The sequence below is a fragment of the Neofelis nebulosa genome, chromosome 8 (genome assembly GCF_028018385.1).
Source record: "Neofelis nebulosa isolate mNeoNeb1 chromosome 8, mNeoNeb1.pri, whole genome shotgun sequence".
Classification (NCBI taxonomy): domain Eukaryota; kingdom Metazoa; phylum Chordata; class Mammalia; order Carnivora; family Felidae; genus Neofelis; species Neofelis nebulosa.
The window spans coordinates 136,024,628-136,040,440 of NC_080789.1; the positions used below are offsets into that span (position 1 = coordinate 136,024,628).

General features: G+C 46.4%; 1 protein-coding gene across 1 annotated transcript in view; it reads right to left on the reverse strand.

The window, feature by feature from the left end:
• Positions 1-15,813, reverse strand: part of ITIH2 (inter-alpha-trypsin inhibitor heavy chain 2) — a 35,050-nt gene that overhangs the window by 2,903 nt on the left and 16,334 nt on the right. The window contains exons 10-19 of the mRNA XM_058681948.1: positions 14,989-15,157; positions 14,284-14,409; positions 12,355-12,536; positions 11,075-11,260; positions 10,556-10,695; positions 8,998-9,167; positions 6,713-6,850; positions 2,054-2,167; positions 1,520-1,718; positions 564-736 (exon numbers count right to left, since the gene is read on the reverse strand). Of these exons, the coding sequence (XP_058537931.1) occupies positions 564-736; positions 1,520-1,718; positions 2,054-2,167; positions 6,713-6,850; positions 8,998-9,167; positions 10,556-10,695; positions 11,075-11,260; positions 12,355-12,536; positions 14,284-14,409; positions 14,989-15,157 (1,597 nt within the window). The remainder of the gene's footprint in view (positions 1-563; positions 737-1,519; positions 1,719-2,053; positions 2,168-6,712; positions 6,851-8,997; positions 9,168-10,555; positions 10,696-11,074; positions 11,261-12,354; positions 12,537-14,283; positions 14,410-14,988; positions 15,158-15,813) is intronic.

Below are 15,813 nucleotides of genomic sequence, written 5' to 3' on the forward strand. Positions count from 1 at the left end.
GGAGAGACTGCCCCCTCCCTACCCAATTCTGAAAGACCGCAAAGGACTCAGACAGGAGCATGCCTGCCGTGTGCAAGCTAACCACCCAGAGCTAGACCTCCGCTAGCTGGCCTGCACAGCCCAGATGGAATCATTCCAGGCCCAGGTGCCAGGTAAGTAGAGACGACCCTGGACCCCAAAGCCCACCTACATTACTCAAGCTAGCCAACCCAGAACTCCCCTCCTCTGTCTTATCTTTGCACAGAAACACCATAGAGGCTCTGGCCTTGCCCTGCGCGTTAGCTCCCTGATGAAAACTTGGCCTTCCTCCGCGGCCCTGCGAGGCGAGCCCTGCCTCTCGTTTCCAGGGGGAGACCGTGAGCGATGGTAAACGTTTCCATCGATGGCATTGGCCCCTTTGCGTCCTCGCTCAGTCACCTCTACAAATCAAGCCCTGGGCACAGAGTATGGCTCCAACCCGTCTTTTGAGTCCAGACCTGTCACTGCCCGAGTTCTAACCTCCAAAGTTGCTCGAGACCAAGAGGGGGCCCCCCACTTTGCCTGATGGTCGATGGACACCATACCTATTAGTCCGTGTGCTTTAGGTGAAAACTTGTTTGTGGGGGGAATGTAGATCCCCAGAAAGTCTACGTTGATCGGATGCTTCTTCCAAACCCGATGGAGTAAAACAGAGAAGGACATGTCTTTATTCAGGGTGATGGTCACAGTTTGCTCTTTCTTCACAGAGACAAGCACCCTGGTGTGAAAGCCAAAATGGAGTCAACATTTCTAGGACAACTGTTCAGGACGCCATTCCTCCCACCCCGGACACGAGCTGGCCACCCCTCCCTGGACAATCTCACTAGTGGTCTAAGTCCTTCACAACATTTTTGCCACAGAATGTTGTTTTCACTCCCGGCTCTGGAATTCTGTCAATTTATATGTTTGTATAAAAACAATTAGCAGGGGGGTGCCTGGGAGGCTCAGTTGGTTGAGCATCCGACTCTTGATTTTGGCTCAGGTCATGATCCCAGTGGGGTGAGATCAAGCCCTGCGTTGGACTCCCCACTGAGCGTGGAGCCTGCTTAAGATTCTCTCTCTCTCTCTCTCTCTCTCTCTCTCTCTCTCTCTCTCTCTCTCTCTGCTGTCCTCCTGCTCATGCTGTCTCTAAAATTAAAATTAAAACAATTAACAGATAATAATGGGAAAATATTACTCCTAAGATACAATCATTGTGTTTCTGGGCACAGTCTGACACGGAGTCGGCCGTGGAGTTTTGATGGATTCATTCACTTTTCTAACACGTATTTACTGCATACCTACGACATGCCTGGCCGTAGGCTGGCACTGAGACACGCAGTGACCAAAAGATGTGGACCCTGTTGCCAGGAACGGGGGAGTAGGTAACAAATCCTTTCTGAAACGCACGTCTTCATATTTAAAATGACAATGTTAAGTTCTAGTTTATATCACGGATCTCTGGATTTATGTACGTAGTCGTGTGGAGGGCAGGCCTGAATCCGGACGTGATAACACTTGCCTCTGATTAATGACACGAGCAGTGTCAGACCAGGACAGGATGGACGTACGGGAGCCCCGGCTCAGGGTGATGGTCTCGGTGCTGATTTCTATTTTCATGTCTTCACTTTGGAAGTAAAACCCCAGTTTTCCAAAATAGGTTCTGAGTTTTTCATTCTTGGGCTTCTTGGCACCAGTGAGCTGCCCATTGACCAAAATCCCTATGGAAAAACACATGTTTGTTTGGTTTTTTTTCCCCCTCCGTGAGCCATTTCGCTTCAGGATTTGACATTTCTTCCTATGCAACGCTCACCTTATTACCATGTATTATGGCACTTTAAATTAATTATATTACAGTAAGATCTGCCAGTTTACACTCAGGTTTTTGGCAATCGTAGTTCACTTAGGCATATATTTATAATTTATTTCTAATTATCAGGGTTTACAAAATACGGGACTTCGATTCAGTTAAGAAAGAAAGAAATCCCAGGTAGCGACAGTGAAGCATGGTAATGATCCCATTGTTTCGTTCAGATGTAGTATCTTTTTATTTTACCTAATTCTGGATCAGAAACAAGGTTGAGGATTTTTCCTGGTTCTGAGTCAATATTGAAACAAACATTCTTTTCATTTTTCGGTAGGTAAATGATGAAGTGTGGGTCGTTTTCAACTGGAAAATAAACAGAGAAAATGAGACCAAACAAAATCATAGAAAGGAAGATGACTTTGAGCAGGACTTGATTCCTGACCAGCTTTCATTTAACAGGAACAACTATTTACGGCGCTTCTACTATTTGCTGGGTTCTCTTCTAGGCACTGGGGGCCCAGTGGTCCAAACCCATTGTCCCTTCCCCATGGAGCCTCTGTCAGAGTTTTAAGTGATTGTACAAATATGGTGTATACTTGTTCTGAAGCTATCAGGCCAGAGATAAAAAAAAAAAAAAAAAGAAATGAACAAGAAACACAAAGCATGAGACACACACACATACACACTATATATACATGTATACGTGTATATATATATGTAACATACATATACACCATACATATATATACTCTGTATGTGTACATACACACAGTGAGTGTTGTTTTAAGTAACCATATGCACTACATAAAAAGAAAGGAGACAGTATTATTTGTCGGCATACAGATTGATATTAATCAATTCTAAGAGCAATGAAGCATGATGCTACTCTCAAGAAAGAAGTCCCTTGTTACTGGACAACTTATTCTGGCCGATCTTTCTTATTTGTTTGTTTGTTTAATCATTCAACAAATATTTGGTGAGAAAAAAAAAAAAGGCAAACTATGACCAAAGCACTGAATTAGGCAGTGTTTGGTGTAGCTATAAATAAGTCATGGTCTTGTCTATAATACCTTCAAGAAAGGCACAACTTCACGAAGGAGTCACCAGGATTCTCTCATTGACCAAACTCCACTTAGGCTCCCCCCAGCTCTTTCAACGACGCCTCAACTTTTGGACTCACATACATGTCTGTCTCTGCATTGTCGTTTTTTAGCAGGAATCTTACTACATTAGTTTAGCTAGAATCCCCGTCCTCCATAATGATCACCCTTGATATCTAACCAGGTTTCTCATCCCCCACCATCCTCCAGGTGATGTCTGATCACCTGGCCGCCTTCCACAAGATTCCTATTTGGCTGGTTTGTTCGGAATCCCCTTTACTCCTGATGTTTCCTCTTGGTGATTTTCCACCCGCCGCCCCCACCCTGTTTTTGTCTACAAACTCCCACTTTCCCATGCCGTACTTGGAGCTGAGCCCAATCTTTCCCGCCTAACTAGACCCCATTGCGGGGCTCCTCGCACCCATCACGACAGCCCCCCGCCCCTGAATAAAGTCTTCCTGACCATGCGCACTCTAACAAAGGTCACGAATAATTTTTTTCTTTAACGGGTTTTCTTTCACAGAGACAGACACAACCACTGAGGTAAGAGAGAATAAAATAAAAGGCACGAAAATGTCACAAGGCCAATGGTCTGGGGGTAAAGATGAAAGGGTGATGAACCCCACCTGGCTAGACGGACCCCAAGGGCCTTGCGAAGGAGTTCGCACCAAGCCTTGAAGATGGGAGAGGAGGGGAAGGAAAAAAGACACAGGAGACAGATTTTGTTCTGAGTGCACAGAATGAGGCCCAGCCGGGAGGTATAACAGTTGATTTGTGTACAAGTGACTACAAGGATGGGTTCTTGAAAATGTAGAAGAAGATAAGACTAGAAATGGGGGTCACAGAGACGGCGGAGCACCACACGGAAGAATGGACCTGTAAGTTGGGGAGCCATTCGAAGCTTTTGAGAGTCAATGTGGCAGAGATTTGAGTTTAGGGATATAACACGTCACAGTATATAAATTAAGTATTGAGAAGCAGACAAAGGAAAGTCAGTTGGCGGCTAATGTGGCAGCGGGCCGGGCGAGGGATGGTAAATTCGCGAACTCCAATGGGAAATGGGACCCGCACGGGAGGGGGAGTCCGGGGGTGCGTGGTAGCATCCACGGTATCTGGTAACGGAGTGAGCTGTAGGAACTGCCCTGGTTGTGTTTTCCAGAATAAAACTGGAACGGCGGCCTCCCATCCACCGAGGGGTTGGTGACCGCAAAGTCCTTTGCAAAACATTAACTCAACTGATTTTCCCTGTGGCCTTGCAGGGGACAGGCGAGCTGCCCCGAGGTCACATTACAGAGTCAGTAAGTGGCAGGGCGAGGACCAAAGGGCAAGCCCGTTCTCCCACGCGCTCGGACACGCTCGTTCGTTCTCAAGTGTGTGACTTGGGACATGAAATGGAAGAGAAACCAATCCAGGACACGAATACAATCTTGTATGGCTTTGCACCCCCCCACCAGGCTCCTGCTCCGTGATCAATAAATACTTGGTTAATCGATTTGGTGCTGAGCGGGGCACTCGAGGGCATCATTAAAACACAGAACAAAGGCTCTCGACTCCCTTTCTTCAATTAAGCAAAAATCATTTTATCACGATAGCCTCTTCCTTTACACAAATCCGGTGTTTTGAAATGTCTTCTGAAGGGAATTGCTTTGGTTGAAGATAATGATTGATTTTGCCAAAGCCCACGAATCCCGCTAATCAGACCTTCTGGTAATGACCGCGCATCAGAGCCGCCATCCTGAGTTGATAGAATCTAGACGGCAGACACGAGGCGTCATATTTAGGCTGGTCCCAGGACTCCCACGACTGAGTTCACAGAGTCCTGACGACCTAGGGTTTACGAACTTCTGCTGGGAACCAGGGACCGAGTCCATAGTAACCACCGTGTAGTTTTTTCCTCATCCCCATTTTACAGGCGGGCTCACTGAGACCCAGAGAGGTTTCAGAGTCTGGCACACGGTCCCGTGGGCAGAGTTTGACCGCAGACCCGGTCCCCTTTCCTGCCTCATCCAGCAGGCCGTGAACTCAGAGGGAGCCCTGCATTCTAACTGGAACGGACGTTGAAAACTAAGTTAGCTTTACCTCTACACGTTTCGACAGAAGCTTTGTTTTGCGAAGCAGCAGTGGAAGAGGCTCACGCCCCTGTCAGTGCCCTTGTCCCTCGCTCTGAGAGCCACCCAGCCCCGTCCCCACGTGGATGCCCTGCCCGCGAGTACGGCGTTGTAAAATTGCCACCACTGGCTGGAAGTCCAACGCGGGGTCCTTCATTAAGCTCCGTCGCTGGACGCGCTCAGGTGGGAGAGCGGAGGGGCCGCTCTACGAAGCACTGCCACCCATGGAAGGCTGAAGAAGCAAATCCCTCCTGGCCCACAAGTAACAATTTTAGAGACAAGCCAGAGGGGAGAGCTGCGCTCGCTTTAAAAATTGATTTGAGAGGCGCCTGGGTGGCTCAGTCGGTTAAGCGTCCGACTTCAGCTCAGGTCATGATCTCCCGGCTCGTGGGTTCGAGCCCTGCGTGGGGCTCTGTGCTAACAGCTCAGAGCCTGGACCCTGCTTCCGATTCTGTGTCTCCCTCTCTCCCTGCCCCATCCCTGCTCAAGCTCTGTCTCTCTCCCTGTCAAAAATAAATAAACGTTAAAAAAAATTTTTTTTTAAATGAATAAACGTTTAACAAAAATTTTAAGTCGATTTGAAGTCCTCACTACGTTTTCTCTGTTATATAATGCAGTGCTTGGTGGATGGCGGGTATACAGTCTGGAGAAATCGGTTCTGATGGTCAGAAATGTTCTTGCTGGAAAAGTCTGCGTGCCCGGCAGTCCCGAAAAGCTGCACGCTTCTGGAAACATCAGGAGTTGCTGAAATTTCAAACAACCCGAATCAAGCTCATACTTCCAACAGGGAGAGGGATGCGCTCACTCCCCCTGAATGGTGAAATGTGCTCCTTTCTAATAAGAAAGAAAGGAAAGAGCTCACACAGGTTTTCGACGCAGGGCCCGCTAATCACTAGACGGCTGTCATCTCGCTCCAGGAAAGGTGGCCATACCGGACCAGGAAGGGGAGAGGAGACACTCTCCTCCCCCGGCCCCCAGAAGCTCCTGCCTCTCTCTCGCTGGTTGGGAAAGGATACTGGGGAGGATGACGACGAGGAGAGACAGCAATCTGTACAAGGAAGCAGCTGCCAGAACTGTTGCACAAGGAAGCAGTCTTCCCTTGGATGATCCCACCTGCCACCCGTACCTCCCAGGGCAATCATGTGTGGGAAGGGTTTTTAGGACTGAGCTAAACGAGGATTTTTCAAATGTGCTATTGAAAACAAACAAACAGATAAACAACCCCACAAAATAGCATGTGGCTGTGCAGGAAACAACATTAAAGTGGTTTGGTTTTTTTTTTAATTTAAAAAAAAAATGCTCACTTATTTTTGAGAGAGAGAGAGAGAGAGAGAGAGAGATAGACAGAGTGCAAGCTAGGTTAGGGTGAGGGTTAGGAGCAGAGAGAGAGAGGGAGACCCAGAATCCGAGGCAGGCTCCAGGCTCCGAGCCCCACGCAGGGCTCGAACTCGTGAACCGCGAGATCGTGACCTGAGCCAAAGTTGGACGCTTAACCGACTGAGCCATCCAGGTGCCCCCTTTAAAGTATTTTTTATTGTAAAATGTATAGCTTCTAATATTTAATAATAACATTTGTTTTCTGGCTAGCCCTTGACGACGGTTTCACATGTAGTCGACAGCCTAGCTGTGTTAAGGATGCTCCACGGGACTGGGATCCCACCGGGAGCCAGGACGTGGAAGCGGGGTTGACCGTCTCTTACCTCTCATCACATGTGGAGGAGGAGTTGCCTCGAGGACCTGAGCCCCCAGCACAGGCATCGGGATCACTGGCGTTGGGGAAGGGTTGACCCAAGATGGGACTGAACTCGGAGCGACTTTGCTGCCGTAATACAGGGCCCCTGCGTAGAACAACCCGGATGCATTAGTTTCTCAGGCTTACTTTTCCATAGAGATTCCTTACGACTTCAAGAATCTGTTTTATGTAGACCCCAGAGATTCTCGGCTAAGTTTTTCTCCCGTTAATTTGATCCCAGAATTTTCTCGTTTCCAGCTCCTCCTGTCTTTATGCCATGCGGGCCTGCTATAGGGTTCTCTGCAGAACCTGGGGCTGTGGGAACTGTCCCATAGAGTCTGGAGAAAGGCCCCGCGTCTTCAGCATAGGTCAGGGGGATGACGTCCGGGCCAGCCCCTGGCGAAGTTCAGGGTGACAGTCGACCTCGGCCTGGATCTGTCTCCTCACCAAACAGCAGTCTAAACAATTCGGGTTCTCCACCAACTAGTTTCCCCTACTGGTTACCAAAAATTCATTTTGCTCTCTGATATATAGGCAGTCCTCCTGTCTTTGAGAGACAAATGGCAGTCCGCCTAAGCATTTTATCTAGGTGATACAGAATCACTTACAAATGCCCATGTGTCTAGGGCGAGCTTCCCCCTAGATAAATTTAGCTGTGGGGCCCCAGGCTCTTGTAACGGGGTTGTCAGAAGTAAGAGTTCCAGGACGGCTGGGTGGCTCAGTCAGTTAAGCATCTGACTCCCGATTTCGGCTCAGGTCATGATCTCACAGTTCGTGAGTTCTAGCCCCACATCGGGCTCTGCGCGGATAGCACGGAGGCCACTTGGGATTCTCTCTCTCTGCCCCTCCCCAACTCTTGCTCTCTCTCCTTTCAAATTAAATACATAAACTTAAAAAAAAAAAAAAAAAAGAAGTAAGCGTTCCTTGAACTCTGGACCACGGTGATAAAGCTGGTGTGACAATCGCTGTGACCAAGTTCATTCCATTCCTATCTACTTACCTATGTCCATAAGACTTATCAGGACTTAGGCCTATACAAATGCTTTTTAAAGATTTCATTTTTAAGTAATCTCTACACTCAACATGGGGCTCAAACTCACAACCCCAAAAACAAAGAGTCCCATGCTCCACCGACTCAGCTAGCCAGGCCCTAAAAAACTTTTTTAAAGTTGAACTGACTCTGAATCTGATCTCTTTCAATCTATTAATAGTGTTTATCCATAGATACTTGAAAAAACAGCCACATTTTTTTTTCCTCATGAGGAGATGATTTCTAATAAAATTTGACTAATGGATATCAAACTTCATAATATAGGCATATTGTTTTGACCAGTTTTCTACTTGTAGTAGCTGTCATAAGGCTCAATCTAGAAGAAAACCGTGAACACTCAGAATCTTATAGTTTCACAAGCAATTGAAAAAAATGTAAATCTGTAAACACTTTTTCTCGCAGCAGAGCAGAAGGATCAGTAAAAACTTTCTGGCATAACAATATGTTACACTGAGACATAATTCTACCAGGAACGTAGAATGGAAATACAAGTTCAACTAGAAAAAAAGAACAATGTGGACTTCCCAATAATTAAAATAGAATTTGTTCATGTAGTATTTATTGATTGATTTGTGTGTGTGTGTGTGTGTGTGTGTGTGTGTGTGTGTGTGAGAGAGAGAGAGAGAGAGAGAGAGAGAGAGAAGCCCAAGCAAGCAGGCTCCTTGCTGTCAGCACGGAGACCGACGCAGGGCTCGAACTCCTGAACCATGAGATCATGACCTGGGCCGAAATCACGAGTCGGATGCTTAACCGACTGAGCCACCCAGGCGCCCCGTTCATGCATGTTTTTAATGGATGATGGAGAGCACCAAGCTAGTTATTGCAATTCACTGGAAACACCTACAACTGTGATGCGACAGTTTTACGTGACGAGTCCGGTATTCACAGTGTGCCCCAAATTAAACTCGCTGCAGCCATTTAAGCACGGCGGAAAACGGTGCTGTGTTCATTTAAACTGTGCGTGCAGGGGCATGGGGGGTCCTCAACATTCCTTTGGGAGCTAAGGGAGCAAAAATATCCGAGGGCCAAAGCGATAAGCTATTCCCAAGGAAACGGACAGAAGAGCTCGGACACACGGCGACACAGGCCTGGGAGCCAGAGGTGGGCCGCAGGGGGAGATGGGCAGAGGTCGGAGAACCCCGATTCGGGGTAAGGAAGCTGGCCCGTCCCGTTTGTCCACCCCCACCGAGGGCAACACCGACCTGAGCAGCAGGAATGATCTTGCGGGGGGGAGTCCGCCAGCATACGCTCATCCCCTGCCTCGTTCTCAATCACCATGGCGGTGAGCGGGGTCACCATGTGATGTTCCAGAGACATCTGCAGGATTGTTTTTGTGATTTTCCTTTTGGCAGCGGCTGTGGGAGCCAGGCTTCTGTATTTAGGAAATAGCCCCATTTGAGAACATGAAGGCTGAGTTAAGATTCCACCCCCGGCCCCCCTCTGCCCGCCCTGACCCTCCCCCACTTCTGGGCTCGACCAGGACCCTCGGACCACACGGTAAAATAGGACTAACTGGCTCCATGAAGCTAGTATCGTATTTAGTCATGCCGTCCTAAGGACTTGCTTTTTTCTTAGGAGACTTTATTTTTCAGAGCAGTTTGGGGTTCACAACAAAATCAAGGTGAAGTACAGAGACTTCCCATAGTCTCCCTGTGCCCGCAGACCACAGCGTCCCCCACTATCAACATCCCCCACCAGAGCGGCGTATTTGTTACAACTGATGAACCGACACGGACACATCGTCATCGCCCAAAGTCCACGGTTTACATTACGGTGCATTCTTGGTGGTGGACATTCTATTGGCTTGGACGCACGTATAACGACATGTATTCACCAATGCAGTATCGTACAGAACACTTTCACTGCCCTAAGAATCTCCTGCTCCTCTCCTGCTCAGACTCTGTGTCTCTCCCCACCTCTCTCTCTCTCAAAAATAAATAAGCGTTAAAAAAATTAAAAATAAAAGAAGTGTAGTTTTTATATTGCAGAGTTTAAGTGCAGGTCAGCTAAGAAGCAGAGATGAAATGCATAAACATTACATCACCCATCCTTATGTGATACGATAATCATAAATTTCTCTTTGTTTCTCTTTATAATTTTTTTAAGCTTCATTTACTTCTGTAATCTCTATACCCAACGTGGGGCTCGAACTCACAACCCTGAGATCAAGAGTCGCATGCTCTTCCGACTGAGCCAGCCAGGAGCCCCATAAATTTCTCTTTGGGCAATAAACGGTTTTCAAAAGCGAATGCAAATGAGCTACCGATACTCCCAGCAACACGGATGGATCTCACAGATATCATGTTGGACGAAAGAAGCCAGAAATGGATGAATACAGATTGTGCCATAATATGAAATTTCGTCACAGGAAACTAATTGATGGTGACAGTGATATCCACTGCAGGTGGGGTGGGTGTTCAGTGGGAAGGAGAACGGGGACCCTTCACTGAGGATAGAAGCGTTCTCTAATGATCTGGGTGGTGATTATGTGCGTGATACACACAAGAATTTATCAAACTGTAGTCTTAAAATTCATGCACCTCACACGCTTTATGTATGTTATACCTCAATACAAAAGACTAAAAGAGTGAACTCAGCTTTACCTAAAGTGCTCGGAAAGCAGTGAAAATTGACAATGCAAATCCTGAATTAACTTGCTGCCTTTCTGGGTCCCAAATCCTTTTTGTATGACACTCCAAACATTCAAGGCAAACGTCTCACTTCTGCGAACCCCTGTTACGTACACACTTTTCTTCTTACCGCTCAGCCAGAAGTTGGTTGATTGTCAGATAGGCCCACAACTTCTTGGTGAAATCGGGATCTGCGTGTTTGTCTTTTGATAGAAATTCCTCCAGGTCGTCCATTTCGGCCAGAGTTTCCAAGACTAATTCCGTGTTAGCCTGGATGATGGAAGACACAGTTGAAAAACATCCGGGGACGGGGCTATAGTTAATCAGTCCGCATTTTTCGTACCTACTGTGCATGAATCAGGGCACGATGTAACTTCAAGGGGAATGCAGAATAATTTGGAAGAATGCAAAAGTGGAAGTACGTGCATACATCCAAGGTTTGGGATTGGCTTTGGGATGAAAAGGTAAGGACTTGCAGAATGGTTTGGGGACAATGGCGTAGATATTCACATGCCTTCCCTTGCAGTTATTATCATTGCCTTTATTCCAGATTCTTGGAATGCAAAATACCAGCCTATTAATATACAGGATGGACTGTATCGAGGGCACCGATTAGTATTTTTAGAAATAAGCAGATAAACAGAAGTACCGCGGTTGCCGTTATGATGCTTTGTAACCGCTCGGCTTTTTCAGGGTCAAATTTTCCTGCCACCACAATCTCTGAGCCTCCGAAATAGTTGTGGAAACTGTTCTGAGTGACATCCGAAACTGACGTGTGGGGGTAGTTGAACTGGACGTTCCGGAGCAACGGGGTGGAGACCTGGCTGTAGAATTTCTACAATTCATGCAGAACAAAGAAATCATTATTTTCATACCACTTCATAGGTCTAAAGCACTTTTCTCTGCGATTCCCCAAAATACTTAGTTGGTGTCTCTTAATTTACTCTCACAGGATTTCTGTGGAAAGCCACAGGACAAGGAAAACTCACAATTATCAGATGAATTGACATGGAGAAAGTAAAAAACTGTTAAGACCATTACCCTTGACTCAACAGCCCAGCATTTTTCCCCCTTTTATAACCAGGATAAAAAGCTCATAAATACTTATAATAAGAAAAGTCAGCTGGGTTGATATTCCCAAATTGCCCCTTATGCCTTTCCTGTCCCCAGCTTTCAATTTAAAAAAAAATTTTTTTTTAACATCTATTTATTTTTGAGAGACAGAGTACAAGCAGGGAAGGGGCAGAGAGAGAGGAAGACACAGAATCGGACATGGGCTCCAGGCTCTGAGCTGACAGTCCAGAGCCTGATGTGGGGCTCGAACTCGTGAACCGTAAGATCAGAACCTGAGCCAAAGTCAGACGCTTAACAGACTGAGCCACCCAGGCGCCCCTCCTGTCCCCAACTTTAAATATGGTGCCTGCCATTGCCACATGGTACCTGGTACTGACAGAGGGTGGGGTAAAGACATCTCTTTTCTTGTCCATTTAGGTGAGATAAACAAGTAACTTATCTCCTTTACATTTAAGGAAACCTCCAGGCTGTGGTTTGATCTGTGTTGCGTCACAAAAAGTCGACACCGAGATGCCAACGTACTTTAAAGGGGAAACAATGGCCATGAAGACAAGGACAGTTGTTTAACAGGACCGGAGAGCCCAGAAGCATTGATAATGCCCTGGGAGAACTGCTCAGGAAGTCGGGAAGCGTGTGCCCGGCCCCTTCCTGCCTCCCGCCTCACTATCCGTGTAGATATACGTGCAGCGTGGGCCGCGTGAGGAAGCAATCGAACACTTCCTGATTCTTGCGGCTGAACGAAGCTGAAGTAATGACAGTTTGGGCTTAAATGTGGCTGTTTTCTTTTAGACATCAGATCTTGCTAGTTGAATGACTTTGGGTGAAGGAGGACAAAAGAAAGAGAAAAAATGTTACTTTGAGTTGGGCAGAAGTGTCCTGATTTCCATAGATCCTTTGAGCAATCCCACGGTTTTCATTGGACAATCTCTTCAAAAAATCATAGTCAACATCAAATCCTATCCCCAAACTGAACAAGGAGATATTGTCTCGTATGTTCTGCTTCACGTTTTTCTGGATTTTTGACAATTTCAGTTCACCTAAAGTTGATGATGACAGAAAGGAAAGAATGAGGGGGCCAGGTTATAATGATTTTGAAAGAAAATCATGGAGACAGAAAATTTCTGTCAAATTAAATATTTTTTTAAAGTTTATCCTTTTTTGAGAGACAGAAAGAGAGCATGAGTGGGAGAAGAGGGAGACACTGAATTCAAAGTAGGCTCCAGGCTCTGAGCTCTCAGCACAGAGCCCAACCCAGGGCTCAAACTTACAAACTGTGAGATCATGACCTGAGCTGAAGTCAGATGCTTAACCGACTGAGCCACTCGGGAGACCCAAGTTTTTGTCAAATTAAAAATGCACTTAACCTTTTGACCCAGCGACTCAGTTCTAGGAATTTTTCTTACGGCTGCACTCACACAAATGGAAATGAAGTGTGGGCAACCATAGAATAGCCACGTATTGAAAGCAAAAACAAAGGTACACGAGTAAAGGAGGTCCGTCAGATGATGATACAGTCAGATGATGATACATTCAAACTGTGAGATACTAAGCAGTTTATTAAAAAGAGCAAGGCAACTTTTTATGTGTTTATATTGAATGATCTCAAAGACACATTTTTAAAGGGGAAAAAACAATGTAAACATTGGTGTATGTAGGATGTATTTGCATATGCGCATGCATGTGTGTATATATATTGACATATACATGTGTATATGTGTATATGTAGTCTACAGATATGCACGAAATATCTCTGGAAAGATATGCAAGAAACTGGTAACCAAAGGCTTTCTCCAGGGACAGGAACTGGATGGTTAAGGTACAGAAATGAGGAACGGACTTAATTTTTTACTGTTTCCTTTTCTTCCAGATGATTTTATTCTCAAATTGAATTTTCTTTCTTTCTTTTTTTTTTTTTTGAAGATTTTAGTTTTTTAAGTAATCTCTGCACCCAACGTGGGGCTTGAACTCACTACCCTGAGATCAAGAGTTGCATGCTCCACGGACCGTGCCGGCCAGGCGTCCCTCAGATTGAATTTTAAAAGTAATTTGATCTGAGAAGGAGGAAATACTGAACCTACGACAAATGCTACGTAATGACTCCCGTTCTCGTCTCAGTATTGGTAAAATGGTTGCTTTCCGTCTTTCTAGGACTCTGGCTGCCATTGTCCTGACTGGCCACTCAACTTCCTTCCATGGAGCTGCGTCAGGCACGAGCCTTGTCTACACGGCAGGCTGCAACACAATCTAGCATGCACCCTTAGTTGTATTTGTCAGCACAGGGACACAACTAAAGCAGATCGAGATAACAACAGCGCATGATAGAAGCCAGGAGATGATGGGCCATTTTGTGGAAAAGATGTCGATGTGCAGGATGTATCAGAAAGAAGCAATTTCTCCAGTTGCCACGAGTAACTGGCGGACTGTGGAGAACAAGAACATATACGTTACTGCAGACTCCAGAGGTACGCTGCAGACTCGGGGGACAGAGACTCATCGCACACACCTTAAGTATGCGACAGCATGCTATGCCAATTCACATTCAAGCGCCCCCCACGTTGTGCAGGTGAAGCCTGAGCTTTAAGAGCATCACCGGAAAATACCTGGGACTGGGTTTCAGCAGGGTGAACGCTTCAGGGTCAAAAGAAGCCTCCTTTTAGAAAGCATGGCGTTAGAATGGTTTAGAAACTCGGGCAAGTGCCATGAGATTTCCCATTTTTAAGCCAATCACGTTCCCGAGAAACAAGAGTGAAATATCTGTCACTAGGAAATTGACGAGCTACTTGCCTACTGTGGGGTCGCCATCAGAAACCAAAATGATCAGAGAGACGGATTCAGGGTCCAGCAATCCCAAATTATTGGCTTCATTCAAAATAAAGATGGCCCGCAGCAAGGCTTCATTGATATTTGTTCCTGTTAGAGTAACATTATGTGCAGTTATGTTAGGTACTCTTTCCTTGCACGAAAACAATCACATCCCGGGTTCAGGTTCGTCTGTCTTGCGACTACTCCTACGTAATTTAGTCAGCACCCAAATCCTTCACTTACTTTCCAAGGGACACAAAGTTTCCCTGGGCTGGTCAAGATTCCCCAGTGGAGTAAAATATTCACTTTGTAGCAAACTATTCCCGGAAAGATGAATTAGTCCTTTCAAAGCACCCCTCCGTCACTTCGTTATGCACCAAATTGAAGGTACCTACATGTCCCTTGCTGACATGCTGGGACACTGGTCTGTGGACAGTTGCCTTTGATGCTATGACCGTAACAAGGCTGCTGAGAAGGACTGGAATGGTTACAAAGTTGTGTGGGATGGGTATGCCCTGTACCTTCACACGGACTTACTATTCATCCTGTAGTAATACGTGTAACATTTAAGGCAGGCCGTGGTGGGCGGGGCAAAGACCGCTGTGATAGGAAAGGATGCGTCCCAAGTGAATGAAGTTTTGAACCCTATGAAAGTTTCTTAGTGGGCTCTAGGTTAAAGTCACTCGCCTCCACTGGGTTGGATTTTTTCAATGTACTTCTTGGCATCTGCAGTCTGTGATTTAGTAGCTGAGACCAAATCGTGTCTCCAGGTCCGAACATTGTGGTTGAAGTCAACTACGGAGAACTTATCTTCAGCTCTCAGGTCATCCAATATGGTCTTCATGGCTTCCACTGTCTGTTTCAGAAAAGAACGGAGAAGGGTCTCGTCACGGAAGCTTGAAGCCCAAGAAGAAAGGAGGAAGACCAAGAATTCATCCTAGTCATATTTCAAGTACCAACTCAAGCTGTAATAGCATCATTGACACGTCTGCTCGGATCCTTAACAGGCGTCTCAAACTTCACACGTCCAAAACTGAACCCCCAGCGTCCCCCCACGAAGTCTCGCTCTGCCTGTCTTCTCCCACTCACCAATGGCGACCTGCATCCTTCCTTCCGACTGCTCAGGCTAAGAGCTCGGAGCATCTTGGAGTCCTCTTTTCTTCTCACACCTCCCAGCTTTAGAAAATTCTGTGTATTCCACCTTCCAAATAGATTCCAGATTCCAGTGGCCTCTTACCACATCCACTAGTCCACACCGCCATCATCTCTTGCCTGGGTTATAGCAATAGCTGCTTTTCTGGCCTCCCTGTTTCCAACCCCACCTCCACACCAGTCTGTTGTCAACATAGTGGCCAGGGATATGCTGTAAACATGTCAGATGGGGCCTTTCCTTCATCTTACCCCCCAGAAGCTCTCCATTTCTCTCAAAGATAGAGCCAAGGTTCTCAGGGTGACCTAATGGGCTTCAAGCGACCTGTCCTGCCCCTCCCTTCTTGAAGCTCGTCTCCCTTG